Source organism: Leopardus geoffroyi, chromosome C1, assembly GCF_018350155.1.
Source record: "Leopardus geoffroyi isolate Oge1 chromosome C1, O.geoffroyi_Oge1_pat1.0, whole genome shotgun sequence".
NCBI lineage: Eukaryota > Metazoa > Chordata > Mammalia > Carnivora > Felidae > Leopardus > Leopardus geoffroyi.
In genome coordinates this window covers 11,199,120-11,225,171 of record NC_059328.1, presented here as the reverse complement: position 1 = coordinate 11,225,171, position 26,052 = coordinate 11,199,120, and the positions used below count along the sequence as shown (strand labels likewise).

At 55.9% G+C, this 26,052-nt stretch overlaps 1 protein-coding gene and 1 long non-coding RNA gene across 2 annotated transcripts; one reads left to right on the top strand and one right to left on the bottom strand.

The window, feature by feature from the left end:
• Positions 1-737: 737 nt before the first annotated feature.
• EFHD2 (EF-hand domain family member D2) lies at positions 738-16,972 on the bottom strand. The gene is made up of 4 exons (XM_045475742.1): positions 16,572-16,972; positions 4,724-4,871; positions 3,356-3,490; positions 738-2,469 (listed from the first exon to the last, which is right to left on the bottom strand). The coding sequence occupies exons 1-4, from the start codon at positions 16,883-16,885 to the stop codon at positions 2,338-2,340; spliced, it is 729 nt and encodes a 242-aa protein (XP_045331698.1). The 5' UTR covers positions 16,886-16,972; the 3' UTR covers positions 738-2,337.
• Positions 10,655-13,476, top strand: LOC123597224. Its single transcript, XR_006712039.1, has 3 exons — positions 10,655-10,746; positions 12,230-12,352; positions 13,406-13,476. It is a non-coding gene; the product is annotated as an uncharacterized LOC123597224 (long non-coding RNA).
• Positions 16,973-26,052: the final 9,080 nt, after the last annotated feature.

Below are 26,052 nucleotides of genomic sequence, written 5' to 3'. Positions count from 1 at the left end.
CCTGGGGGCAGCGATGCCCAGCCTGCTCGCACACTCCCACACCCCAAGTCAGGTCGCACCCCCTACCTGGAAACTGCGGGGCTGGGAGGACCCTAGAGACCCTAGGCCACCCTTGCACTGGACAGATGAGGAGACTGACACCGGTGGGAGCCTGATCTGTCCAAAGCCACACAGGGAGCACCCCGGGTCTTTCCTCATTGCCTATCACCACAGCCTGTGTGTGTGTGTGTGTGTGTGTGTGTGTGTGTATGTCTTGGGGGTGGGGAGGCTTGAGGTGTCTCTGTGCGGGAGAATCTCGGGGGCTCTCGGGTGCATCCATCTAGAATCCTCACAGTATTGGTGCCACTCCTGGTGCGTGTCCTCCTCGGAATCCGCCCGGCAGGATGGCTGGATGCGGCACCCCCCCAACTCCCCTAGCCTGTGTGCTTCTGGGAGAGTCTCTGGGAACTAGAACAGCACCCCCTCATGGGCTGGTTGTGAGGATTAAATTAGTAAATATACATACATATATATATATATATATATATGAGCTACGGCGTTTAGAGCAGCCCCTGGTGATGGGGGTGGGCGTCCCTCAACCTCCATTAGGAAGACTCTCCTCCCTGGTCCCTGATGTGACATGGGGGCCACCTGAGCACGCACTGCCCCAGCACCCAGGTGACTTGTTCCCCTTCCTTCCCTTCCCAGCCCCTCCCCTCTTCCACCAACCAACAAAAAACCACACACACGTAAGAATATAGAATTTTATCTTATTTTAGTTAAAAAAAATAATTGTACCACCAAATGAAAAAGTAGCTTTCTTTGGGGGAAGGTGAGAAGGGAGGGAAAAAACAAAAGCGAGAAGCCGAAGGAAAAGAACTTTTTATAGTCATCTGTATAAACACATCCGCTAAGGCAAACGCAATTCAGGACCAAGGCTGCCGCACTGGGGTCAGCACCTCCTAATTTCTGCAGATTCTAAGGCCAAAAAAATAAAACCTCTGCAAATCCAACAGGAGTTTTGTGGACTCTTGGGGGGCATTTTACTAAAATAAAGAGTTGTCATGTTTAAAAAGCAGTGACGTTGTCATGACACACACCGAAAGTTGCATAACCGTGGCCTCGGTGGCCATTCACGTGTTTGGACTGGTGACGGGCACAGTTTCACGACACGGCAACGGACACACACTCACACGCACACACACGCACACACGGAAGTGAGCACACCGGGAGCTGCGCGGGACCGGGCTGGTGGCACAGGCTTGGCCGCAGCCCATCTGGGGATGGGCACAGGGAGGGCCGGGGTCCCCATGCTTCCTCAGGGGGTGGGGGTGACGGGACGGGTCCCATCGCTGGTGACAGGGCGGTACACATCGCATGGGGAAGGATGGCGTGAAAGGGCCGAGCCAGGCCCCTGCTCCCCGCCGCCTGGTCCGTGCAAACCACTCAAAGCACTTCCCGGACGCCTCCCGGAGCACGGAGCCCAACACTGGTTTCCTTCCCAGTGAAGGGGCCAATCCCTCCTCCTCACCCTGCTCTCTCAGAGCCCCTGGGCCCCTCGGGCTGTTCCAGGGAGACCAGGGGGTGGCGTTTCTGCCCCCAGAGCCTTCCCTGCCCACGATCCACGGCGTGGCTGGCAGAGTGTGGGCCCGTGAGGTAGATGGGCACAGCTGCCCCCTCACCCTGCCTGGCGGGGCCCCAGAGGGCCGGGGTCTCCGTGTGAGCACGGGGTGCCAGGGCCTGGGTCCCTTCGCCGAAAGAGAAGCGCCCTCCCCTCTGGCAGAGAGAGGAGGCAGGGGCTGGAGGAACGGCTGTCGGCCGTCGGGGGGCGGGAAGCCCTCGTGTCTCCGATCAGCCCCTTGGGTCGTGCTCTGCTCCAGAGCGCCTCCCCGAGGTGCAGGGCCCCCGGGGGGGGGGCAGTGTGGCCTGTAGGCTAAGGGCAGGAGGCCTCTGGGAAGGGAGGAGGAGAGTGTGTGGAGGGCAGGCACCTGGGGCAGGGAGGACCCTAGGGCCAGGAGCTGGGCTCGGGGCCGCTGCAATGCTGGAGCAGGCAGAGGGACGGCCGGGGGGGCGACAGACGCGCAGGAATCGCCAGGGAGGGCTGGGCCAGGCGAGGAGCCAGCACTGGTGTCATGGCCTCGGGAACAGCGGGGGCGGGCGGGGGGTGGAGCGGGGGAGGCAGGGCCGCCTTGGACACCCCTCCGCTGGCTCCGTTCACAGACGTTTTAGGTTTTAAGTATGGTCCCTTCGGATGGAGCCCGGGATGCAGGCCTGGCCTCCGGTCTGCCCGCCTCTGCGGGCCGGGCCGGGCGCCGGGGGCCGGGGGCCGGGGCCGAGCGGTCAGGCCGCAGCCCCTTGCTACTTGAAGGTGGACTGCAGCTCCTTGAAGGCCGCCTTCCGCTGCTTCATCTCCTCCGCCTGCTTCTTCCTTTCCTCCTGCTCTGCCTTGATCTCCTCCTCGAAGCGGCTGGACACGTTGATGGCCTGGACCTACAGCCGAGCGGGGACGAGGTGGGTCAGGCAGGGCGGGAGAGGGATCTGCCCCCAGGTGTCCCGCCGGCCCACGCCCGGCTCGCACCGGCTCTGGCCCTGGGCCTCAGTTTCTCCATTCCGAGCCTGCTGCCCGACAACTGGCCTCTGTGGATTCACCGAGCGGGGTGGAAGCTCGAACGTACGTTCGGTGGCCACCGCCTAGGGTTAAGTCCCGCAAGGGGGGGCTCTCGATGCTGCTCTTCGGGTTTCCCGTCCCGAGAAGCCCGGATGCACACCTGTTCCCACTGACGATCCCTGAAATGGCCCATCAACCCCAGAAGCGCAGAGGGAGGTGGGAGGTGACCTTCAGAAGGAATGTTCTTAGCTAACATGGGAAGAGAGAGAAGCTAGGGAAAGCAGGTGCCCGGGGGCGGAGAATCCAGGAGCCATACTTGTTCTCTCCACCTGAGCATGTGACGCACGGGGACGGCCTCTGGGGCCCACACCCCCCCCAGGCCGGGGGAGGCCCGTGAGCTGGGCCTGCTCTGCTGTCTCCTGGGCCCAGCGTTCAAGGACAGGTCTGCCAGGGGCAGCACAAAGGGGTCCACGTCCACTCTTCAAGAGTCTACGCCCTTCACCTGCCCGGGGGCCAGGGAGACAGAGGAGAAGCTGGCAGGGACCCCAGCCTGGCTGGAAGGGGACAGAAGCCAGGAGTGCTGTGGGCCTCGCGCGGTCCAGCCCGGGCGTCAGTGCTCCGCTCCTCGGCGGGGACAGGAAGGACGAGCACTGACCCTCGTGCTAACTCGGGTCCCGTCACACCCCGGCCACCCCTCTCCTCGTGCCAGGGTCGGGGGACCCCCCACCCCCTACCCCCCCGAGCCCCACACATCCTCTGGTTCCTCACCTTGGCCTCAAAGAAGCTCTTGGCCCCCTTGACGCCCTCCGTGGAGACATCGATCTCGGAGAGGCGGGCGAGCACGTGCAGCCCGCTGTCCTCCTGTAACTCCCCAGCGGCTGCCTTGCGGAAAATCAGGAGGAACTGCGGAAGGGAAAAGGCACGAGGTGTCAGGGAGGGGCACGGGGCCAGAGGTCTGGGCTCTCCCCCTCCCTGCTCTGCGCCCCTCCATCTCTGGGCCTCAGCTTGCCCACCTGTACAATGGGAGGCAAGGTGACACATCTCCCGCTCTCCCAGGATCTGGGGCTACTGCAGGCCTGTTTGCCCATGTTCGGATCCCACGAAGAGCCCCAAGCTACCCCGTCCCATTGTCTCACTGCTCCTCAAACTAATCTGCTCAGAAGTTCCATTTACTAGGAGCGCCCGGGGGGCTCAGTCAGTTAAGCAGCTGACTCTTCATTTCGGCTCAGGTCATGATCTCAGAGGACTCACGAGTTCGAGACCCGTGTCGGGCTCTGCACTGACAGGGCGGAGCCTGCTTGGGATTCTCTCTCTCTCCCTCTCTCTCTGCCCCTCCCCTGCGCGCTCTCTCAAAATAAATAAGTAAACTTAAAAAAAAAAAAAAAAGCTCCACGCACTGAGTCCTGAAAGTATACGATTGTGACCATTTTACAGAATGAGGCAGACTCAGAGGCAAGGAAAAAACTTGCCCCCAAATCTCAGCGGCAGAAAGTGACAAAAGAAGGTTCTGAACCCGTGTCCTGCCTCCATCATCTTGCACGGCCTGCACCTTCCTCCCTGGACTCGTCCTCCCACCACTGTTCTCTTGTCCTGCCTCCCTTATGCTTCTTGCCAGTTCTCTGAAGGAGGCCGCCCCTGTCCTTCGGCCTGGGCTGCCTGCGGTCCAGTGCTGCTGTTATCTGGCTGGGAGCCTCCATTGCCTCCTCCAGAGAACAGGGTTGCCCATGACTCCTGTCCCAGAGTGAGAACCCAGTGAGATCCAGGGTGTGAAGTCACCCAGCGCAGAGCCTGGCCCCTCTCGGACCACAGTCGTGTCACTTCCTCCGTCTGTCCCCCTCTTCTCCTGAGTCACGGCACTCTGCCATTTCACTCCCTGGGAATCTCCCCCTCTGTGCTCCAGGGCCCTTGGAGCACAAGGCCTTTCTCTGGACTTCCAAAGTTGCACCCAGGGTCAGAAGTCACTCTGTAAGTGCTTACTACATGAAGGAATGGATGTCCCTCCTTCTCACTTCAGGCACCTCAGGATCCCCACGGTGGCTGCTCCAGGATCCCCACCGGAGCGTCCCTCAGCCAACTATGAGCCATTCAACGGTTGAGCACAAGCCCCTCAGTCGTCCACATGGGGAGCAGACTTACCTCCCGGAAGCTGAGCTTGCTGTCAAAGTCCTCATCCACCTCCTTGATCATGTTTTTCAGGCCCAGGTGGGTCTGCGGAGCCCCGAGCTTCTCCATCATCAGCTTCAGCTCCATCAGGTCAATGAAGCCGTCCCGGCCGGCGTCGTACCTGTGGGAGGGACGAGAGAGGCCAGGGACGTCCTGACACCTCAGACTTGACCGGTCAGAGCATCACAGGCTGGGCTGCAAGGAGCCTGTCATCCTATCCATTGCAGCTGGAATGGGCTCCGGATCTGTGGCTTCCGCTTGGTTATCTCTGATGACGAGGGCCTCCCTACACGGCCCGCAGCCTCTTACGTGTCGAACACTGTGGCTGAAGCCGCAGCCTCCCTGCACTGAACGTGACATGAACCAGCAGGGAGTAAGAATTCACGACTCCACGGGGTATGGACTGCGGGGGGGCGGGGGAGGGGCTTTGACATTATCTCCAGGGTCAGCCTAGCACCTCTACCAGCGCTCGAGGGACATCTTGGCCCCGTCTCTCCCCCACTCCTGCCCCAACTCAGGAGAGGCAAAAGATACCACATGTCACAGGGCAGGGCCGGAGGTCACAGGAGGGAGGTCCACTTCTAGTTTTCTGGGAGGTGGCCTGGGGTGAGTTCAGGGAACAGTCTGTGCAGTGAGTGGTGGGGACATGGCTGGGTGGCTGGAAAGGGCTGGAACACTGATAAGGTGATAAAAGCGTGCCTACACATTTCAGGTCTGTTTTCTTCCACCAAAGGTCCAGGAGACGCAGGGACAGTGTGTGTGTGTGTGTGTGTGTGTGTGTGTGTGTGTGTGTGTGTGTCTAAACATCTCTCTTGACTGGCCTCCCTGTGGCAAGCGCCTGGGTCAGAGATGGCCTCCTGGCCCGGTCCCCTGGCCGGGGAGGTGCCTTGAGTGCAGAATATATCACAGCATGACGGATGTGGGCACTGTTTGCACAGCCTAGCCATGCCCTCTTATCAGGCTAACCAAACACTTGCCCGGACCGCCTCCTGGCGGGGGCTGGGAAGAGAGTGGTCTCAGGGCTAAAATGGGCCTTCTGAGCCTAAAGAAACCTTGTGTAGTCCCCAGGCCTCAAGCTGGCTGGGTGAGTGGTGGGACGGTAGAGTGACATTGAGGGGCTGAGCTGCAGAAACCCGTGTCCTGGTCTGAGAGTTCTACGTCCACACTTCATTTCTGTGCCTTCTTCAGGGCTCCCCAGTCCCCGTCCCCCAACTCTAGTTATATATAAGCTTCGCATGACCTTGAACAACTAGTAGAAACCACTTTTTGACGTCGGTCTTTGGGCCGGGAACTTTACTGTACTTAAGCCCGGTGAGAACCGTATTATATAAATGGAGGCTCAGAGAGGTTAAGTGACCTGCCCAAGGTCCCAGAGCAGTAAAGGAAAGGAGTGGAAGCCCAGCTCATAAACAGGCTCATAAAGCTGCACATTCGCTCCGTGCCCGGCCTGCTTCCGTGTGCCCTGGTGCTATGCAGCAGGGTGTATGTGCAGGGGGTATAAATAGTTCACACGCGAGTCAGTGGCTGGGAGTGACGCAGCACAGGGGAGGCTCTGGGAACCCTGCAGGGAAGGCAGGTCCTGAGGCCTCTGTCCCCCGCCCTGCAGGGGTGGGAGGGGGGGCTGGAGCTGGGGGCAGATGGGCCAGAGGTCCCTGCGGGCGAGGCTGACGCGAGAGGATGTGGTAGAGGGCTGTGGGCCTCAGGAGGGTCAGGCAGGCCTACAGTCCCAGGCTCCAGTTCAAGCTGGAGGGGCCCTGTGGGGGGCGTGGCAGAGGCCCCTCTTCCCATCTTTGGAGCCGGGTAAGGGGCCGCTGCCTGAAACCCCGTGACGTGCTGCGGACGGCGGCCCGGGGCGGGGGTCAGTCTTTCCTGGGGCAAGACACATGGACGCTGCTGTTCAGGAGAACAAAACCCCACCGCTTTCTGGACGGCAGTGAAAAGTCAGCAATGACACGTCAGGGCTGGGGACAGACTGCCTGGGCTCTGGCAGACCTGCCTCTCGAGCCTCCGGCCAAGGCGTGATGGGGACTCTCTTGCAGGGGCACCGTGAGGACTGACCGAGCTCATACATGCCAAGCGCCCAGCACAGTGCCTGGCACGTGGAGCTGACTCCAGAAATGGGATCCAGTTGCCTTTATTAAGCTCCTACTATGTGCGAGGCATTTCTTTACAGCTTCTGTGCTCAGCAGTCCTGGAGGGTCGGGATTACTTCCCCATGTGACTGACCAGGGAATGAGGATTGTAGGGGTGAGGGCACCGGCTCGGAAACCAGCTGGCCAGGGACTCACACCCCATCCCTGTGGTTCCCACACTCTTCTCCGCCGGACCCCTGCACCCCCTGAGCACCGCCTTTATTTACCGCTCACGTGTACGGATCTCTCCTGCAGCTGGGGGTGGCTCAGTGTCAGAGGAAGTGCAGACAACGTGTCCGAACTTGGACAGAGACTTGGACTCTGTATTTCTTGGTTTCTGGCAGCTCCCAGGCCTGGCTGGGCTGTGGCTTGAACCACTGCCTGCATCAATCAAAGGTCAATCAATGACTGGGTCTGGGCTCTATCCCGGGCAGGCTCTGAGCCCCAAGGGGACAATGCAGGGGCTGGCCATATGCCAGCGGATCAATCACCAAGAGGAGGTGACAGAGGTCAGGTGCTAGGTGGGAGTTGCGTCCCCCCAAGGAGGAGACACTGGGGGGAGGCTGTTACCATGAGGCTTGGAGGGAGCAGGCAGAGATCATGTGCCCTGGGCTCTGAGGTGGGTGGGCTTTGGGTCACTGGATCAAGCAGGTGCCAGGGTGAATGTGACTGAAGATGGCCTTGAAGGTTCTGTGTCCACATCAACTCTGCTGAGACTGACTGGGGTCCAAACCCCAGATCTGCCGCTTGGCTGGCTGGCTGACCCTGGTTAAATCACCTGACCCCGCCCCCCCCAATTTTCCCATTTATATCATGGAACTCAAAGGACCCATCTCAGGACAAAGGCACAGATTAAAAGAGACAATCCAAGTAGATTCCTAGCACAGAGCCTGGCCCACGGTAAGCACTTAATTAGCACAGACGGTCAATAACGACGGTAATAATAATAGAAACATTGTTATTACTACCTACCTTTAGGATTAAAGATTAAATGAGATGACGAACATAAAATGCCTAGTACATAACAGGTGCTTAGAGCCTGCTGATTTCGTTGGAACAGTGGCCACTGAGAACTTTTTGTGTGCCAGATACTACATTAAGTGCTTTGCACACACAACATAAAAACGGTGCTGATAAGAATGAAAACGGCAAAGAAATACGGGGGTTTCTCCCTTGGGCGCCCGTCCTGATGGCGCATGGCTGTGACGAAATGCTTGCTGCAGACTGTTCTGGAGGCAGGGGGTGGCCAAGATGGTCTGGGGCCGCCCCCAGCATCTCCCCCTCCTCTGAGGCTCCCACGACTCCCCCCACGAGGCCCGATTCCCAGACCCCACCACTTGGGGAGGTGGACAGACAGGAGGACAGCCGTTTGCTCCCTCGCCGGCTGGGGGGGGGGTGGGGAGCCCCAGCCCTGGGTTACTCTGTCTTTCCTCTCCCAGGAAGGAAGGGACAAGGGGAGGGGGCTGTCACTGTGCCACCAGCAGGTGGATGACTGGCAACACAGGAGACACCCCCTGGCTGGGGAGACCCTCTCATCCATCACTCTCTCCCTGAGCTGGAACTGAGGCTGCAGGTGGCTCAGAGGGATCAGGGCAAGAGAGGCAGCACAGCCTGGTCTATCTGCTTCATGATATGTGGGGGAAATTGGGGCCCAGAGTAGGCAGCAACCAGCCCAGGGTCCCACAGCGGGTGGACTGCAGGGTCCCCAAAGCCAAAGGCTTTCCTTCTTCCCGCCTGTCTGCGTCCTTCTTCCTGGTCCCAGAGAGGGTCCTGAATTCTCAAGCTTGCAGGGCTGGGGGATGCGGGGTTGAGAGCCCGGCCTGGGGCCTGCCTGGGAGGGCCAATTCTATCGGGCAGGACTGGCAACAAAGCTCGCGGGCTGGGAGCTCAGCACTTTTCTGCAGCACCGGAGGGAGGCTGCGGGCCCTGGCACCGTGCCCACATTCCTACCCGCCTCCCCCTGAATAGTTCTCGGCGGGCAGGGCTCGGCAGCTGCCGCCCCGGATGCTGGTGACAAAATCCCTCCCATCTACCCTCGAGAGCGAGAGCGGAGTAGACGGCCGCCGCCCAGACAGACTTTGCCTCGTTGCACCCTTGCACGGAGCAGGTCCCGCCCGGCCGGCTGCTCCTCCGGCCTTGGATCTGATATCCAGGAGTTATGGCAGTGGGCAGTGGCTGGCTCTTACAGTGTACGTCCCTGCTTCCTAACAATATTATCCTTAGTGGCTACTCTTTGCTGAGCACTTACTAAGCGCCAGGCACAACGCCAAGTGTTCCGTATCAGACCCTCACAAGAACCCTGCGAAGCTGGCATGATTATCCCTCCATTACAGATGAGGAGACAGAGGCTCAGGGAGGAAGCCACTTGGCCAAAGCCCTGGTTGACGAGGACACAGCTGGGATCCGAACCCCGATCTGACGAAACACACATGCTTTTAGCTGCCATGTTATGTCCCGATGCTCACACACCCTGTACGAGAGAATCTCGGGCTGGGAGGGATACCGGAGGTGACTCATTCAGCCGTTCGTGAAGGTCAGATTCCTAACGCAGTTTTCCTGCTCGGGTCTTGGAATATCTCTGGGCACAGGAAGCTCCCTACTTCACTCAGGGTAGCCCATATTGGGTCTGGAACAGTCTATCGGAAGGTGGTTCCTCCCGCACGAGCCTCCCCATCCACCAGCTGTGCTGTGCAGTCTGATGGCAGAATGAGGGGGAAGGTGGGAGCACAGGAGACCCCAATTTTGTCCCTTTGCTTCCTATCCCAGGCCTTTGTGGGTGGCTCCTCGGCCCACGGGGGTCCCCAGGAGGACAATCAGCTGGGGAGGGTGGTGTCTGTGGGCCAACGAGCCCCCAGGCCCACCTGGCTTTGGTCTTGGCATTCCCAGGCCTGGCCCACCCCCAGTGGCTCCTAGGCCTCTACACACTTTGCCCCATGAAGTGGGAAGACAGGTCCCTTGGGGCAGGAAAGTCCCGGACAACAGAAAAACTCGGGCCTTGCTCGCTGTCACAGCCAGCGGGCCCTGCCCACCTCCCTCTGCAGGTGGCCACCCACATGCTCGATGACAGCTGCTCGGCCCTGCCCGTGGGGTCCTGCGTGCCCCCGCCCCCAGACTGCCTGACTCATGAGGGGAAAGCCCAGCCACTCACCACTTCCTCCAGCCCTATCTACAGAATTGGACACTCGATCTGTTGCCATGTCAGCCAAGGAGAGGGTGTGAGGGCGTGAGGGTGTGTACGTGCGTGTGGACGAGTGCACGAATGCTGCTCATGGCTCTCCCGTAGCTTTTTAGTGGACCAGGCAGCAGCCCCTCAGGCTGACGGCCATCTGCTGGGGGCTCTCAGGGCTTGGGACCTGCTAACCTTGGGTTCAAGCACAGCACTCTGAGCCCCGTCTCCCCGGGCTTGTGACGTCAGCGGTGGGTGTCCTGCCAGTAATTCCTGCACTGCCTCCTTCCTGCCGGCTCTTAACGCTTATTGTTACATCAGTGATTGCACCGAACGTTCACTGAGCGTCTAAAACAGGCTCGTGTGTATTATTTAACTTCCTCCTTCCCTTAACTGCTCAGACTTGCCTTCCCTGTAGGAAAATCTTAGGCCAGTGGCAGAAGTCCCCTGTGGGTGGCCTAGAGCTTCTTACACTTGAGCGTTAGGACGCAGATTCTGATCCGGTAGACCTGGGGGGGAACCTGGGCAACCACACTTCTAACGAGCTGCCCTTTCCGGGTCCCATGGGAGCGAGGGACTTGGAGTCGGACAGACCCGAGTTCACACGCTGTCCCCACTCCTTACTAGCTGTGTGACTCTGGACGGGCGACGCACGGAACCTCTGTGAGACCCAGGCTTCTCGTTTGTGAAAATAGTAGGTAGTTTGTGATAATAGTAGGTGAGATCTCACCGGCTGTCATAAAAGGACTAAACAAGAGGCAAAATGCCCAGGAGGGAGGGGGCCGACAGTGGCCACGGTCTTAGTCACATGAGGGTCTCCACACGGCTCTAGCTGCCCCCTTCTGGCATGGGACTCTGGCTTCTCTGCAGTCCTTGAAAAGCGGAAGTCAGCCAAGGAGAGGGCTGCTCGGCAGTCAGAGGGAACTCGGCTGCCAGGAGGGAGTGGGGACTGTCCCTGCTGAGGTCTCAGAGCGACTTGGCCTTGTCTCCTGCCTCCGGCTGGCCTGGCTTTGCTAAAGCGCCTCCCCTGAGGCAGCAGGGCCTGGTGCCTCACTGCTGAAGCCAGGCCTTGGACCCAGAGGGTACAGACGGACGGACAGACAGGATAAGGCAGTCAGGAAGGTGCAAACCAAAGGGGAACCAAAAGTCCCCAGGCGGGGGAGGGGAGCAGTGACTCAGAAGCGGAAGGGAAGTAGGAACAGCAGAGGGTGAGCACCAAGTTCAAGAAATCCTCCCTCCCCAGGGGTGGGGCATCTTCCCAGAAAGCTGGGCTCCCGGCTGCTACAGGTGGAAGGACCTAACCTCTGTACCCACCCTCCCCCCGCAGAGGCCCTGAGAGCCCCCTCCAGCTCCCATCCATACACACAGCCCTCTTTCGGTCTCTGGGGCTCCCCGCAGGCAGACCTGCTTCCAATCCTGCCCCTGCCACTTATGATTACCTTGGATAAGTGACTCAACCTTCTTGAGCCTCAGTTTCCTCACCTGGCAAATGGGGATAACGATACTACCCACCTCACTGTGCTGTCGTTCAGATTCAATTCAATCCCTGAAATATACACACAGACTCCTCTGGGAACAACTGGACCCGGTGTCTCCATTTAATGAGGAGAGGGCGTGGAGGCAGGGGGCTGGCTGTGGAGAGGGCATCACCATGGCATCTCTCATGAGAGCGTTTGGTCCTCATGGTAGGAATAAATGGAAACTTCAATTTCTAGCCCCCGGGGCCCATCCTCTCTACTACCGTTGTTCATGAGACTAAGCTTCCTGACGGCAGGAACTTTATTCTTCCCTGGATTGTCTAGAACTTAATACAAGCAGAAACTTAATACAAGACGTGTTTGATGAATGCTCAAATGAAGGGCTTTTATGTTTTTCCACAGCATCTATGTTTTTAACAGCCCACAGGCGGGACAGGATGGTGGACTCTTTACAAAGAGTCAGGACTTTTTAAGCTGCATCCTCTGAACTTTACCAGGTAGGGTCCCTAGCCCAGGGGGAAACTGAGGCTGAGAAGCTGAGCACCCTTTGCCCCGAGCCACGCAGCTGCACAGATGGGCGCTGGAGTCCCAGTTCTGAATCCCTCCAGAGTGTCGCTTGCTCTCTCCTTTTTCTCTGCCACCTGCCTTCCACGTAATTAAGTGATCATGAGTTCATTTCCCTACTTTTTGTTATTTATGAAAGCCGCACGTAGCTGTCGATCAGAGCGTCTGTTCAGCAAGAGAAAAGGCAGGGGGTCTCATGCCGGGTCCCCATCACTCCGGCCCACAGCGTGAGGTTGTCGGTGGCCCGGCAGCTCTACGTGGGGTAAGTGGAGGCAGCCGACAGCTTTTGTGCAGCGACCTCCACACCTGCACAGACAACCACCGCCAGGGCTGGGGGTGCGGGTGACGGGAACAGTACTTACTTTGTGCCAAGCACCGGGTGAAGGACTTCACAACTGCCCTGTGAGGTGGGTGCCAGTACTCTCCCTGTTTTTAGGGTGACGGACGGAGGCCCGGAAGGTTTAGGTGCCTTGTCCCAGGCCCACAGCTGGGATTCAAACCCAGGACCACAGACCCCGAGGGCCCTGCTCTGAACGACTGTGCCTCATACTATCTTTCAGGAAGGACACCTCACAGCACGGGGTCTGAGGGGACATGTGGAGGAGGAGCAAATGGAGAAGAGGGGAGGCAGAGGCGTCCAGAAGGAGAGGGAAGCCTGCCTCTCTGACGCAAGGAGGGGTCATGAGACACAGCGTCTGGGGACGAGGCTGGCCAAGCAGGGAACTAGGGCATCTTCCTCAGATTCCACGGCAGGTTCAGAATTACATGGCTGCCTCCCTCTTGGGCAGGTCTCGACTCACGAAACCCCACAGAGCCTCGTGCAGGCTGCTGCTGGCCCAGAGGTGGGCCCCCTTGGGGCTCTGTGGGATCATACCATTCCCTCTTTGGCTGGAAGGTTCCAGAAACAGCCCTGGATGGATGGGCAGAGACAGAGAGGGGGAGAGGGGTTAGAGGTGCTGGGGCAGCCTGAGGCCGCCTGGGGAGGGAGGACTGAACATCCAGGCTCCACGGACGCGGGGACCTCCACGAGCTGGGCACCAGGCCAGCCCTCTCGCAGCCCCGACCGAGAAGCAGGGACCATCATCCTTAGTGTACAGACCAGGGTGCTCTGGTTCAGCCACTGAAAACTTCCCTGTGATCCCAAGTGAACCACCACACCTTTCTGGGTCTCAGTCTCCTTTTCTGTAAAGTGGGGGGAAAGGCTGGAGTCCACCCTCGAGGACTCTCCCAGCCGGCACCTGCACAGCTGGGTCGTGAGGTCAGAGGCAGACTGCCTCCCTCAATCTCCTTGACTCTCCTCTGTCTCCCTCCTCAGGAAGTATCCAGCTAATAAGTGGATGAACCGGAAGGCCCTGGGAGGCAGTCTGTCATGCAGAAGGGTTCAGGACCTCTCAGAAAGAAGGAGGTCATTGCTGAGTACAGCCTGCTCCTTTTACAGACGGGAAGACTCGCGCCCAGCGAGGGCAGAGCCAGGGGGACTCAAGACCAGGCTTTCCAGCTCCTGCCTCCCCAGGAAGGCCAGCCCCCGGTTCCTTATGACCTATCTCTTGCCCTCAGCTCTGGTGAATAGCTTCCAGGAGGGCGGGGCAACCCTCCTCCCTGCCAGGGAGCTAGAGACCAGGGTGGAAGTCTCTCAGCAGGGTCCTGTTTGGACCCAGGAGGCTGCAGCCCCACCAGGACAGCAGAAGCAGAACAGGGGTTTTGTCCTTCCCGACAGCCGGTGTGTCGGCTGTTCCCGGCCGGGACTCAGCTGGGCTCAGCTGGGCTCGGCTGGCTGGCACAGAGAAGCCTTGTTTCCTTGAATACAAAACCGGCAGCTTTCTGTCTCCCCGCCAGGGCCCCCCCACCACTGCGGGCGGCACTTCCTTCCCTAGAAGGGCAGCTCCCTGGCCCCTTCCTGCCCCCTACACCGGCGGTCAGTCGTGCCAAGAGCTGGTTTGCAGGGGTGTTGGGAGGGCTTAAGTTCCCCCCTAACTTCATCAACATCAACCTTGTCAAACTAACACCCAAAAGCAGCCTCTCTAGCAAGTGAGTTTGCCTGCAAATGCAGCTTCAAGGCCATTGCTCTGGTCACGCGCCCTTCTGATCAAGCCGCAGCCTCCCAAGTCCCAGATCATTTTGGGGGTGCATGGGTTCTCCCAAACAGCTCCGTCCTTTTTTTTTTTTTTTTTTTTTTTTCTGGCGGGGTGTAGGAATGCTGTGGAAGCCCAAGAGGAGGAGGATTCTGGGAGGGAGACACGGGACGGTGGTGGGTCCACAAGGTGGAAAATCAGCCACGCACATGGAAGGGGGTGTTGGCAAAGTGCATTTTCCCACATGGAAGCAGATGTTTGTGATGGAAAACCCAGAAGGAGGAACGTGGTTTTTAGAGTCATAGACCTGAGTTCAGATCCTGGCTCTGTCATTTTCTAGCTGTGTGGTCTCGGCAAGTTATTTAACTCTTCTGTGCCCAGACTGCTCAGCTGTGCCACGGTGGTGATAGTTCTAGTCGTGGGGATGCTGGGTGGAATCGAGGAGTTAGTACCTAGCCACTATTGACGCAGGGATCACGGCTGCATTTAAACGATCTCCCCCCCCCCCACCCCCCCCCCCCCCCGCCGAACTCCCTGCCCCCAAGGCAGGGGGCAGGCTCAACACGAAATTCCAGACAGTGAAGCTATCTATACCTAGCCCTGGGCTCAAGGAGCTTTCTATCAGTTTGGGTTGGAATCCTGGAAATCCTGCTCTCCAGATGGTGCCAGTCTTTGGCGGGGAAGAAACTTTACAAGAACTCCCGACAAAGACCCTGGAGTCAAAGAAGCAGGCTCCTCAGGGCCCGGAGGAGGGTTAAGGACTCAGTCCCCCGCCCCAGGCTGACCCTTGGAGAAGTATGGGGCTCTCAGCCATCCAGGTCTGGGAAACAAAGCCCTCTTCCCCTGTGTTGGGGCCAAAGGCAGAAGCAGCAGCAGCAGCATCGAGAAGTGGGAAAGAGCCTTTCTCAAGCTGTAGGGGTTGCAAAACACCCTGTTCCTGGGCTTCCTGCTTGGGCGCACAGCCCCATCCTGCCCTGCCAAGGTGTGCCAGCACCTCTCCACTCCAGACCATACCCTGGGCTGTTCCCCCACCAGAAAAGGGGCTGGGCAACAACAGGTGGGGAAGGGTACCAAAGGGAAGGGGGCTGAGCGCTTTCACAACACTCTACCACTAGCGCCCCCCCCCCCGCCCCCTCCCCCCCCCACTGTGGTTGTGAAGAGGTTGACTGTCCATCTCAGTCCCAACTGGATGTTCTCAGGGATGGACCAGAAGGGGACCATTTAGTCCCTTCACAGAGGTTTTAAGTGTTTTTTGGGGTGGGGTGGGGTGGGGAGGGCTGAGCCGCAGGCCTGGGGGTGCCTGTCCAATCTGCTAAGGGCACAATGTGTGGAATTAGAGGAAAAGGGAGGGGTGAGAACAACCAGGCAAATTAGATACGGAGGTATGGGGTGTCGGAACCTCATGAAGGACGGAAGAGGGAACATAGTGGGGGAAGGGGGGAGAGACGGGGGCTTCTGACAGATTGGGGGGGCAGTGACTGCAAAGCTGCTGGGGAGGGCTTAGGGCAAGAGGAGGGAGGGACAGTGTGTGGAGGGAGGAGGGGACCCAGCCCTGAAGGGAGGATGGGAAGGGGTGGTGCATACCTGCAGAGTGGGGGGCAGGGATGGAGGGGTCTCTCCCTGGGGAGACCACCCGAGGGTCAAGGGCAGGGGCCCTGGATAGCAGGGAGGATGGGGTTGGGGTGAGAAGGTCTGAAGGGTCTTTGATGACAGTTTGCTACCGGATGCTGAATAATTGGAGGGGAAGGGGGGGGGGGGGGTGTCCCTGCCCAGAACCTATGTTGAGGGGCATATGAGATAAGCAGAGGAAATGAAAGGACTCCGATGAAAACAATGTGTATGGCAAGGGGTGAAGGGACCGGTAACGTTTGTTGAGGCGCTGGGGGTGTGTAGAAGGGGGTGTTTTTGACCAGGGGGTGGGGGTGGGGAATTCGAGTCGCTAGGGAGAGGGAAAGGGGAGCCACGGGGTCTTCAAATCGCAGTGTGCGCGGGTGTCTGGTGAGAAGCTTCACTAACTGGGCAGGGGTCCTAGGCCAGAGACCCAGAGTCTTCGGACTCATGTGTATGGTGGTAGTGGGGGGCTCGAGGGGACTCGGGATTACCCAGGAGAGCCGCACGGTCCCCACACCGAGTGCGCGCGTCAGGTGTACTGGGGACCGCGTCACCGTGAGGAGGGGGTCGCGTGCCAGGGCCTGGGGGTCGCCAGACTCACACGCGCGGTGGGGAGGAGGTCCTGAAGCCTCGTGATTAAACGAAAGGGGCCGCGGGGTCGCCACCCCTGGTGTGTCGGGGTTCGGGGGCGCAGAGCTGGCGGCAGGGGGTCCCGCGCGGCGCGGGGTTCGGGGGTCTGGGGCCCAAGGCCGGCGCGCGGGGTGGGTGGGTAGGGGGCCGGGTCGGGCGGGCACTCACTGCTTGAACATCTTCTCCATGTCCTTGATCTGCTTCCTGGAGAACTCCTTGAACTCGGTGTAGGGGTTGAAGACGCGGCGGCTGGGCGACTGGGGCTCGCCGATGCCCTGGTTGAGGTCGGCGCGCCGCAGTAGCTTGGCGCTCAGCTCGCCGTCCGCGCTGCCCAGCGCCTCGGCCGCCTCGTCGGGCGCCCCGGCCGCCGCCGCCGCCGCCGCCGCCCCGTTCAGCCCGGGCTGCTCCGGGGCCTCGGCGCCGCCCTCGCCCTCCATCTGCAGCCGCCGGCTCAGCTTGCTGGCCAGCTCGTCCGTGGCCATGGTGGCCCGCTCGGCGTCCGCCTGGGCCCGGCCCCTGCTCGCAGCGCGCCCGCACCGCCTCTGGCCGCGCTCTTCCTCTTCCTGACACTCCCCGGCGCCAGGCGCCGCCCCCGGGGGTGGGACTTAGGCCCCGCGCGGGGCCCGACCGCTCCCCGCCCCCGCGCCCCCGCCCGGCCCTGCGCCGCCCGCGTGCGCCGGGGCTCCGCCGCCTGGGCTCGAGGGCGCGGGGCGGGGGCGGGGTGCCGTGCCCCGCCCCCGCTCCCCCACCGTCGGGGTTGGGGCCCCCGTAAAACTCCACCCCCCCCCCCCCTTCCCCACCTCGCTGTGGCCGCTGAGCAGCAGAGGTCGTGCTGGGGACCGGGGACCGAGGCGGGAAGGACGGGGATCCATCCCCTCAATTTGGGTATGGGTCAGGGCCTCGGAGGGACGTCGCCCCCAACCCCTTCTCCGGAATCCCCACGCCGTGAAGTCGTAGTCCCGAGTCTCTGACACCCCGTCGGTCGCCATGGAGACGACTCGCTGTTAAACACCGGCGTTCTCAGTGAGGGTTGCAGGGGTATGAAGGTGGATCCGGTGAGCGGGAACCCCCCGTTTAGATCTAACTGCGGTTAGAGCCGCAGGAGCTTCTGGAAAGGGCTGGACCAGCAGTTTCGAGGGAGACTGGGGCCGGCCCTCAGCCCCGAACGGTTCTGGGAGACAGAGCGAGAGCTAAAGCGGGGAAGGGGCTGGTCCTCACGCCTGGGCCGGCACATCCCATGGATGACTTGGCAGAATAGAGCTGCTGAGCCCCGGTCGTCCCCTGGGACTCTGCTTTAGGGGAACTGGCAGGGACTCTGGATCCTGCCATTTCGGTGAGGGCCCCAGAGGAGAGATACCCTCTCCAAGGCTGCATGGGATACGCCTTCGGGAAGAAGCCTGAGAGGCTCTCTCTCTGTGGCCTCGTGTGTCACCTTAAAACTGCGAAGCTGTGGGGGAAGGAGGCGGGGGAGGGCTGGTTAATACTGCAGATTCCCAGGCCCCAGTCCAGACACATCTCCGCACGGGGCTCAGAAACCTGCATTTTAACAAGCACCCAGGGGGAGTTCTGCCCACTGAAGTTTGAGAATCTCTAATCGAGAAGGAGGACTGTGTTTGGGGCTTATTCTCTAAAACACTGGGACAATGCTGAGGATCCCTATGCAGAAACTGCTCCCACCAGTTCGTGCAGAGAAAAGATGGATGCAGGGCTTAAAAACCCATGCTCTGGAGGCAGAGAGCACTTGAGAATGTAAAGCCAGCAAGCTGTTCCAGACTGATTTGCATAGAACAGACCCTCATTGGTATTTGTGGGTTTGCCATAGTTCAAGAATATTGCTGAATTAATTTAAAAAGCATTTAAAGAGAACAAAGTTGAGAGAAACACTTTAGGGTTCAGAAAATATGATGTTTCATTCATTTATTTTTGAGGTTTGCTTGAGTCTCATGGAGACGCTCAGCTTAAATGACATTTTTATTGTTTTGAGCTCAGAATCAAGTTTCTGTTGGAGTTGGGCAGTTTACTTCAGCTACTTGGAAAAGGCAGGTTTCTGTATCACCAGTATGGGGTCTTGAAGGACCCAAAAGAAGTAAAATAGTTAAAAAAAAATTTTTTTTTAATGTTTATTTATTCGTGGGGGTGGGGCGGGCAGAGAGAGAGAATCTCAAGCAGGCTCTGTGCTGTCAGTGCAGAGCCTGATACTGGGCTCAAACCCACGAACCACAAGATCATGACCTGAGTCGAAGTTAAGAGTTGGACGCTTAACCAACTGAGCCACCCAGGCGCCCCTAAAATAGTGTGTTACTTATTGAATGCAAAAGACTAAGGGATGGGATGTGGATCGAAACTCTAAAAAGTCTGTCTTCCGATGCTCTGGTTTGCCAGATTCTTAGTCTTTCTCACCAAGCAGCTGATGACTTTTAAAGATCTGGTGAACCTCATCTTGCCCCAATCTATGATTTATAATGTGTCTGCATGAAATAGGGCTGCCTTCATTATGATATGTTTTGCATGTACTTGATGTGGGAGCTAACTTTTATTTTTTTTATTTTTATTTTTTTAAATTTTTTTTTTAATGTTTTCTTTATTTTTGAGACAGGGAGAGACAGAGCATGAACAGGGGAGGGTCAGAGAGAGGGAGACACAGAATCGGAAACAGGCTCCAGGCTCTGAGCCATCAGCCCAGAGCCCGACGCGGGGCTCAAACTCACGGACCACGAGATTGTGACCTGAGCCGAAGTCGGATGCTTAACCGACTGAGCCACCCAGGCGTCCCTGGAGCCAACTTTTAATAGTGACGAGACTATGTGGCCGTTTGCCTTCTTGAAAAACAACTCACATATATGTGAAAGCCAGATATGGTTTTGGTTTGAATTATTTGGGTGGGCTGTGGGTATTAAACTCCCCGGTCACTTACCCTTTGGGTTTATGTGGACACAGCCCTCAGAAGGCTGCCAATCTCCATGATGCCGTGGGGGAATTCTTGGTCATTACCTATTGTGTCCTGTAAAAGGAGAGAGAGGATCGCCCAGGCCTGCTGCTCTTATCCTCAGGCAGAGCTCAGGAAATGCTGCCCAGATGGGTGAGCCCTTTTCACACCTCTTGTGTTGATTTTCTCGAGGGTTCTCAGGGTTTTAGGCAGGATGAGAACTCAGTTCCCTGCCTCATTTCTGAGGCCCTGGGCCTGGGCCCTGCTGGTAGACACAACTATTGATCTGCCAACATCTGAGATGCATGCTGGGGGCTGCATTTTCCCTGAACTTTTTCCTTCTGAGGCCACTCATCTTGAGGAATGGCACCTTTTCAGAAATGAAAATAGTGGAGGAGGAGCGGCGGGGACTGCCCATGAGCAGTGACTGTAGAACTTCCAGCCTGTTCGTTAGGGGGAATCGTTTCTGAATGACCCTGAGGGCTGTGCCCCCAAGCATGGATCTGGGCAGAGAGAAACGATCTGGACTGGCTACACATTACAGCATTTGGTCATGTGGAAAGAATGAATCTTCAGGAAAAAAATCACACCCTCCGCAAAGGATTTTTACAGAGGCAGGGGTGAGCCAGAGCCAATTCTGACAATATTCCAGCGGCAAGGGAGCTCGGCGGACTTAGTCATCATTGACTTATGTTTCTCTTCTTCCTCCCACATCTACTTGTGTAACTGTCTTTCGGGGAGGGGCGAAGTAATATTAAGAAAAACAACAGCACTTCTGTGAAGAGGAGGGGGGAGGGATGGGGAGGGGTTGGGAGGAGCTCTTGCGATTTGGGGGCAGATGGAGTGGACAGTGAGGGGCATTCCAGAGCCTTACAGAACTGGGTGGTCCCCGCAGCCTGAGTTGCTAGAAAGGGATTAGAGAGGCCGACGGAGACATCGTTGGCTCATAAAGCACAGCACTCACTTAGCACTTTATAAATACCAGCTTACTGATTAATCATCACAAACGCTCTCCAAAAGCACCGGGAAACCCTTGACTGATTGAGACAGATACACAGAGGTCAAGGTTCAGGGACAGCCCCGATAACTCTTTTGAGTGATTGGAGGAGTGAGAACAGGGTATGGGGTCACAGCCGGGTTGGTCTCAGGGGCTTTCTCGCCTCCTGCAAAGTCTGGAAGTTGTACACAGGGTGCACGGTGGGGGCGGGGGGACCCGCTTGAGGCAGGTGCTCGTGTGGCTGCTGAGCAGGACAGGGGCATCGGGCACCAGCTGCAGGTAGACCCATGTGTAGGTCACCAGGACCCCACCTGTCCATCTGTAGAGCTCTCTTTTTGTGCTTTTCTTGGATGCGATGAGTCTCCTTGAGGACCAACATCATCTTTCCAATGAGTTGCATGTGCTCAACTGGGCAGGCTGGAAAAAAGGAAGCTGAGTGGGTTTTCTGCTCCTGTGAAATCCCAGGCAGTTCAGTGTCCCAAGTTTACACCTGACAGCCCTATCGTAAAGTCTCAAAGCGAGTGAGTGAGTGAGTGTGTGTATGTGTGTGTGTGTGTGTCTTGTGGTTAAAACCCAGTAAGGCTGCATCTCTCTCTCGTTCCTTCCTGGACCCCTTCCAAATATGGCAATAATATGGGCAGCTGATTTCGACTTTCATACCGCTCTGTGAAAGCAGTGTGAATCTCCATCCAGGCAATCAAGACCTATTAAGTGTATTGGGCACCAGGCTCTGGTCCTGGAATTCTCTTGGTCACTGGCAAAGGGTGGAGGGGTGGGAGGTGCCCAGCTGGAAGAGTGAGATTTGCTGGACACCACGCTGGGGGACGGAGAGGTGACAACGGGTTTAGCTGGACTGTAGCACTTGTTACAACCCACAATGAAGCTGTTCGTCAAGTGTCTGACACCCTTTACCCCCCTCCCCACTGCTGACACAACATCCTGGGGCAAAGGACCTGTCTGTCTGGGTCAACTTTGGCTCTTCAGTGCCCAGCGTGGTGCCTGGTCCAAGATACTGCTGGAGAAATCTTTTTTTTTTTTTTAAGTTTACTTATTTATTATTTGGAGAGCATGTGCGCACACACACATACACACACACAAGAGGGGGAGGGGCAGAGAGAGGGGGAGAGAGAGAATCCTAAACGGACTCCATGCTGTCAGCTCAGAGCCAAGATACGGGGCTCCATCCCACAGCCATGAGATCATGACCTGAGTTGAAACTAAGACTCCGGGGCGCCTGGGTGGCGCAGTCGGTTGAGCGTCCGACTTCAGCCAGGTCACGATCTCGCGGTCCGGGAGTTCGAGCCCCGCGTCGGGCTCTGGGCTGATGGCTCAGAGCCTGGAGCCTGCTTCCGATTCTGTGTCTCCCTCTCTCTCTGCCCCTCCCCCGTTCATGCTCTGTCTCTCTCTGTCCCAAAAATAAAATAAACATTGAAAAAAAATTAAAAAAAAAAGAAACTAAGACTCCGATGCTTAACTGACCAAGCCACCCAGGTGCCATGAGAACTCGTGGTCGGATGAAGGCATGATGGCATGCTCCACCTGCGGGCTTGGGGCAGACGAAGCATTTTCTCAGTGTCCCCTCCAGAGCATCCGGTGGCCCATTTTTAGGTCTCAAGGTCACTGCCAAGAAAGAGAAGCTGCTAAAATGACACTTCTCTGCATCCACATGACTCAACACAAAAGTTAGCAGGAGCTCTTGAAAAACAAGCCTCTCAAGTGTCTGTGCCCTAGCGTCAGCGGCATCAGAGAGGGATCGGGGCCCGGTGACCTGCTGGTCCTTGGTCATTTATCAGTTCTCTGCTCAGCAGATAAGGTGGAAGAAACAAATTGGAAGGAACAGATAAACACTGCATGTGACTGCTGCAGGGGCACCCGAGGATTTGGGAGACTTGCAAGGGAAATCATAAAATTAGCACAGTGTAGAGATAGGCAATGTCAACCGAAAGGGAGAGCATAGTGCGTGGGCCAGGGGCACCTGACCTAGGGTATTAACTGAGGAAAGCAGATGGCTCTTTCAGGAGGTGGCTGATAAACCCAGATGCCTGGAGGAAGGGGCACGTCCTGAAGACATCATTCTTTCAGGTTTGATCCTGCAGAAGGCAGGTCTTCCAGACTCACTGGAAAAACTCCTTTCTCTCCAGCTGCCGGGCTCCAACTGTGAAAGGCGGTGTGGTTTCGTGGCTAGGAACTGGGTTTGAAAATCCCAGGGGGGTGGCCTCGGGTAAGTTCCTCTGCCTTTCTGGCCTCAGTTGCACTGTCTATAAAATGGCAATAACTATCTCGTCCCAGAGCACTTGAGAGGATTAAATGAGAAAATGTATCTGAAGTGTTTAGTGTGTGGTGCATGGTAAAATCTCAAAATGCTCTCAGTGACAGACGTGATGATAGTCCGACTTCCTGGGAGTCAAGTGGCAGGGAGGAGCCACACCGATGTTAATAATCTAGTCTGGGGGAGAGTTTAACACAGAGATGGGCAAATCTGGCCCACTGACTACTTTTATAAACAAAGCTTTATTAGGACACAGCCACGCTCATTTGTTTAGATATCATGCTGCGATGGCAGAGTTGAATGGTGGTGACAGAGACCCGGTGGTCCCTGAAGTGAATGGCCCTTTACAAGAAAAGGGTTTTTGCTGTCTGGCCCTTTACAGAAAAAGTTTGCTGACCCTATCGTCTCTGAGTAGTAAAGAACCAGCTGTTTTCTGGACTTCCCTGAGGAAAGGGATATATTAGAGCAGTTAAGAGTAAGACGTCTGGGTTCTGAGGCTCTTGTTCTGGGGCGAGTTCCTTCCTTACTCATCGCTTTCACAGGTAAGACAGGAGTGATACACACAGCCAGCACTAAGTGGGATAATGTCTGGACTGTGCTTAGCACAGTGAGTGTTTGATGGTTGGCAAGGACAGTATAAAAAAGTTTGCTATTATTAGCTATTGAACTTCAACTGTTGAAAGGGACAAAGAAACTCCCGGGAGAGGGTCATCACTGCAGGCAGCTCTCTGTACAGAATGCCCAGCAGTAATCCCATAGGAAGCCCCAAAAGCGGGTGTGGACATCAAAGGTGAACTCTCCCATGCAACATACCCAGTAAGTTAATGATTCTAGCTCCTCTCCAGGAGAGCAGCAGATCAGAATATGAAGGGGCAGCCAAGGTCAAGGCCACGAGGTCTAGCCACTATGTGGTACCACATAGTAGGTACCCAGTATGTGGTGCCTGAAGGAATGGAGGCTGGTTGTTTAACCACAAAAGGGATTCATCAGTCACAAAGAGAGATGAAGAAAACAACACCATTTACAATTGCACCAAAAAATAATAAAATGCCTAACCAAAGAACTGAAAGACCTCTACTCTGAAAACTATAAAACGCTGATGAAAGAGATTGAGGATGATACAAATGGAAAAATATTCCATGCTCAGGGATTGGAAGAATATTGTTAAAATATCCACGTTACCCCAAACGATCTTTTTAAAAAATGTTTATTTATTTTTGGGAGGGGGGGAGGGACAAAGAGAGAAGGAGACACAGAATCCGAAGCAGGTTCCAGGCTCTGAGCTGTCAGCACAGAGCCCGATGTGGAGTTTGAAGTAAAACATCGTTGGGGCTCCTGGGTGGCTCAGTCGGTTGAGCTTCTGACTCTGGTTCAGGTCATGATCTCACGGTCTGAATGACCCTCCCCCATTCACGCTCTGTCTCTCTCTGTCTCAAAAATAAGTAAACATTAAAAAAAATTTTTTTAAAAATCATGAGATCATGACCTGAGCCGAAGTTGGTCGCTTAACCGACTGAACCACCCAGGCGCCCCTACCCAAAACAGTCTAAGGATTCAGTGCAATCCTTATCAAAATACCAACAGCATTTTTCATAAAACTAGAACAAATAATACTAAAATTTGTATGGGACCACAAAAGCCAAAGCAATCTTGAGAAAGAAAATCCAAGCTAAAGGTATCCCGATCCCAGGTTTCATACTACATTACAAAGCTGTGGTAATCAAAACAGTATGGTACTGGCACAAAAACAGACACACAGGTCGAAAGAACAGAATTGAGAGCCCAGAAATAAACCATGATCATACGGCCAATTAATCTATGACAAAGGAGGCAAGAATGTACGATGGGAAAAAGACAGGCTCTTCAACACCGGTGTTGGGAAAACCAGACAGCTACATGCAAAAGAATGGAACTGCACCACGTTTTAAAATTTATTTTATTTTATTTATTTTTGAGAGAGAGAGGGAGAGAGAGAGGGTCCCAAGCGGGCTTTGCAGTGTCAGCACAGAGTCTGACGTGGGGCTTGATCCCATGAACCATGAGATCATGACCTGTGCTGAAACCAAGAGTTGGATGCTTAACTGGCTGAGCCATCCAAGTGCCCCAGAAATTGGGCCACCTTTTAGCACCCTACACAAAAATAAACTCAAAGTGGATTAAAGTCTTAAACGTGGAATCTGAAACCATAAAAATCCTAGGAGACAGCACAAGCAGTAATTTCTTTGACGTCAGCTGTAGCAACATCTTTCTACACAACTTCTGAGGCAAGGGAAACAAAAGCAAAAATAAACAATTGGGACAACACCAAAATAAAAAGCTTTGGCACAGCAAAGGAATCAACAAAACAAAAAGGCAATCTACTAAATAAGATATTTGCAAATGGCATATCCTTTAAAGGGTTAATACCCAAAATATATAAAGAACCCTACACAACATAACACCAAACGGAACAAAACAAAACAACTCTCTAGGGGCGCCTGGGTGGCTCAGGTCATGATCTCATGGTTTGTGAGTTTCAGCCCCGCATCGGGCTCTCTGCCCCTCAGCACAGAGCCCACTTTGGATCCTCTGTCCCCTGCTCTCTCTGCCCCTTCCCCTCTGGTTCTATCTCAAAATAAACAAATAAACTTAAAAAATAAACTATGTAGGGGGCTCCTGGATGGCTCAGTCGGTTGAGCGTCCGACCTCAGCTCAGGTCATGATTCCATAGCTCGTGAGTTCAAGCTCCACGTCGGGCTCTGTGCTGACAGCTCGGAGCCTGGAACCTGCTTCGGATTCTGTGCCTCCTTCTCTCTGCCCCAACCCATTCACATTCTGTCTCTGTCTCTCTCAAAAATAAACATTAAAAAAATAAACTATGTAATTAAAAAATGCAGAAGACCTGCATAGACATTTTTCCAAAGGAGATGTTCAGATGGCCAACAGACACATGAAAAGATGCTTAACATCACTCATCATCAGAGAAATGCAAATCAAGACAAAAATGAGATGTCACTTGCCACCTGCTAGAATGGCTGATAAGAAATAACAAAGTATTGGTGAGGAGGAAAAGGTACCCTGGTACACGGTTGGTGGGAATGTGAATTGGTGCAGCCACTGTGGAAACGGTATGGAGGTTCCTCAATTAAAAGTAGAAATACCACATTATTCAAAAATTCCACTATTGAGTATTTACCCAAAGAAAATGAAAACACTAAATCAAAAAGATATTTGTATCCCTATGTTTATTGCAATATTATTTCCCATAGCCAAGACAAAGAAGCAACCTAAGTGTCCATCAGTAGATGATATGTATATATATATATAACAAAATATTATGCAGTCGCGAAAAGGGTGGGATCACCACTTTTGAGACGATGTGGATGGACCTAGAGGTATTATGCTGAGTGAAATATGTCAGACTAAGAAAGAAAAAAACCCATAAGCTTTCACACAGAAGTGGAATCTAAAGACAAAC

Coding starts and splice junctions, on each gene's coding strand:
- EFHD2 (XM_045475742.1), bottom strand. CDS start 16,885: ATGGCCACGGACGAGCTGGCCAGCAAGCTGAGCCGGCGGCTGCAGATG. Junction 3,491..4,723: donor GCAAGCTCAGCTTCCGGGAG/GTAAGTCTGCTC, acceptor TCCCTTCCGCAG/TTCCTCCTGATTTTCCGCAA. Junction 2,470..3,355: donor AGAGCTTCTTTGAGGCCAAG/GTGAGGAACCAG, acceptor GCTCGGCTGTAG/GTCCAGGCCATCAACGTGTC.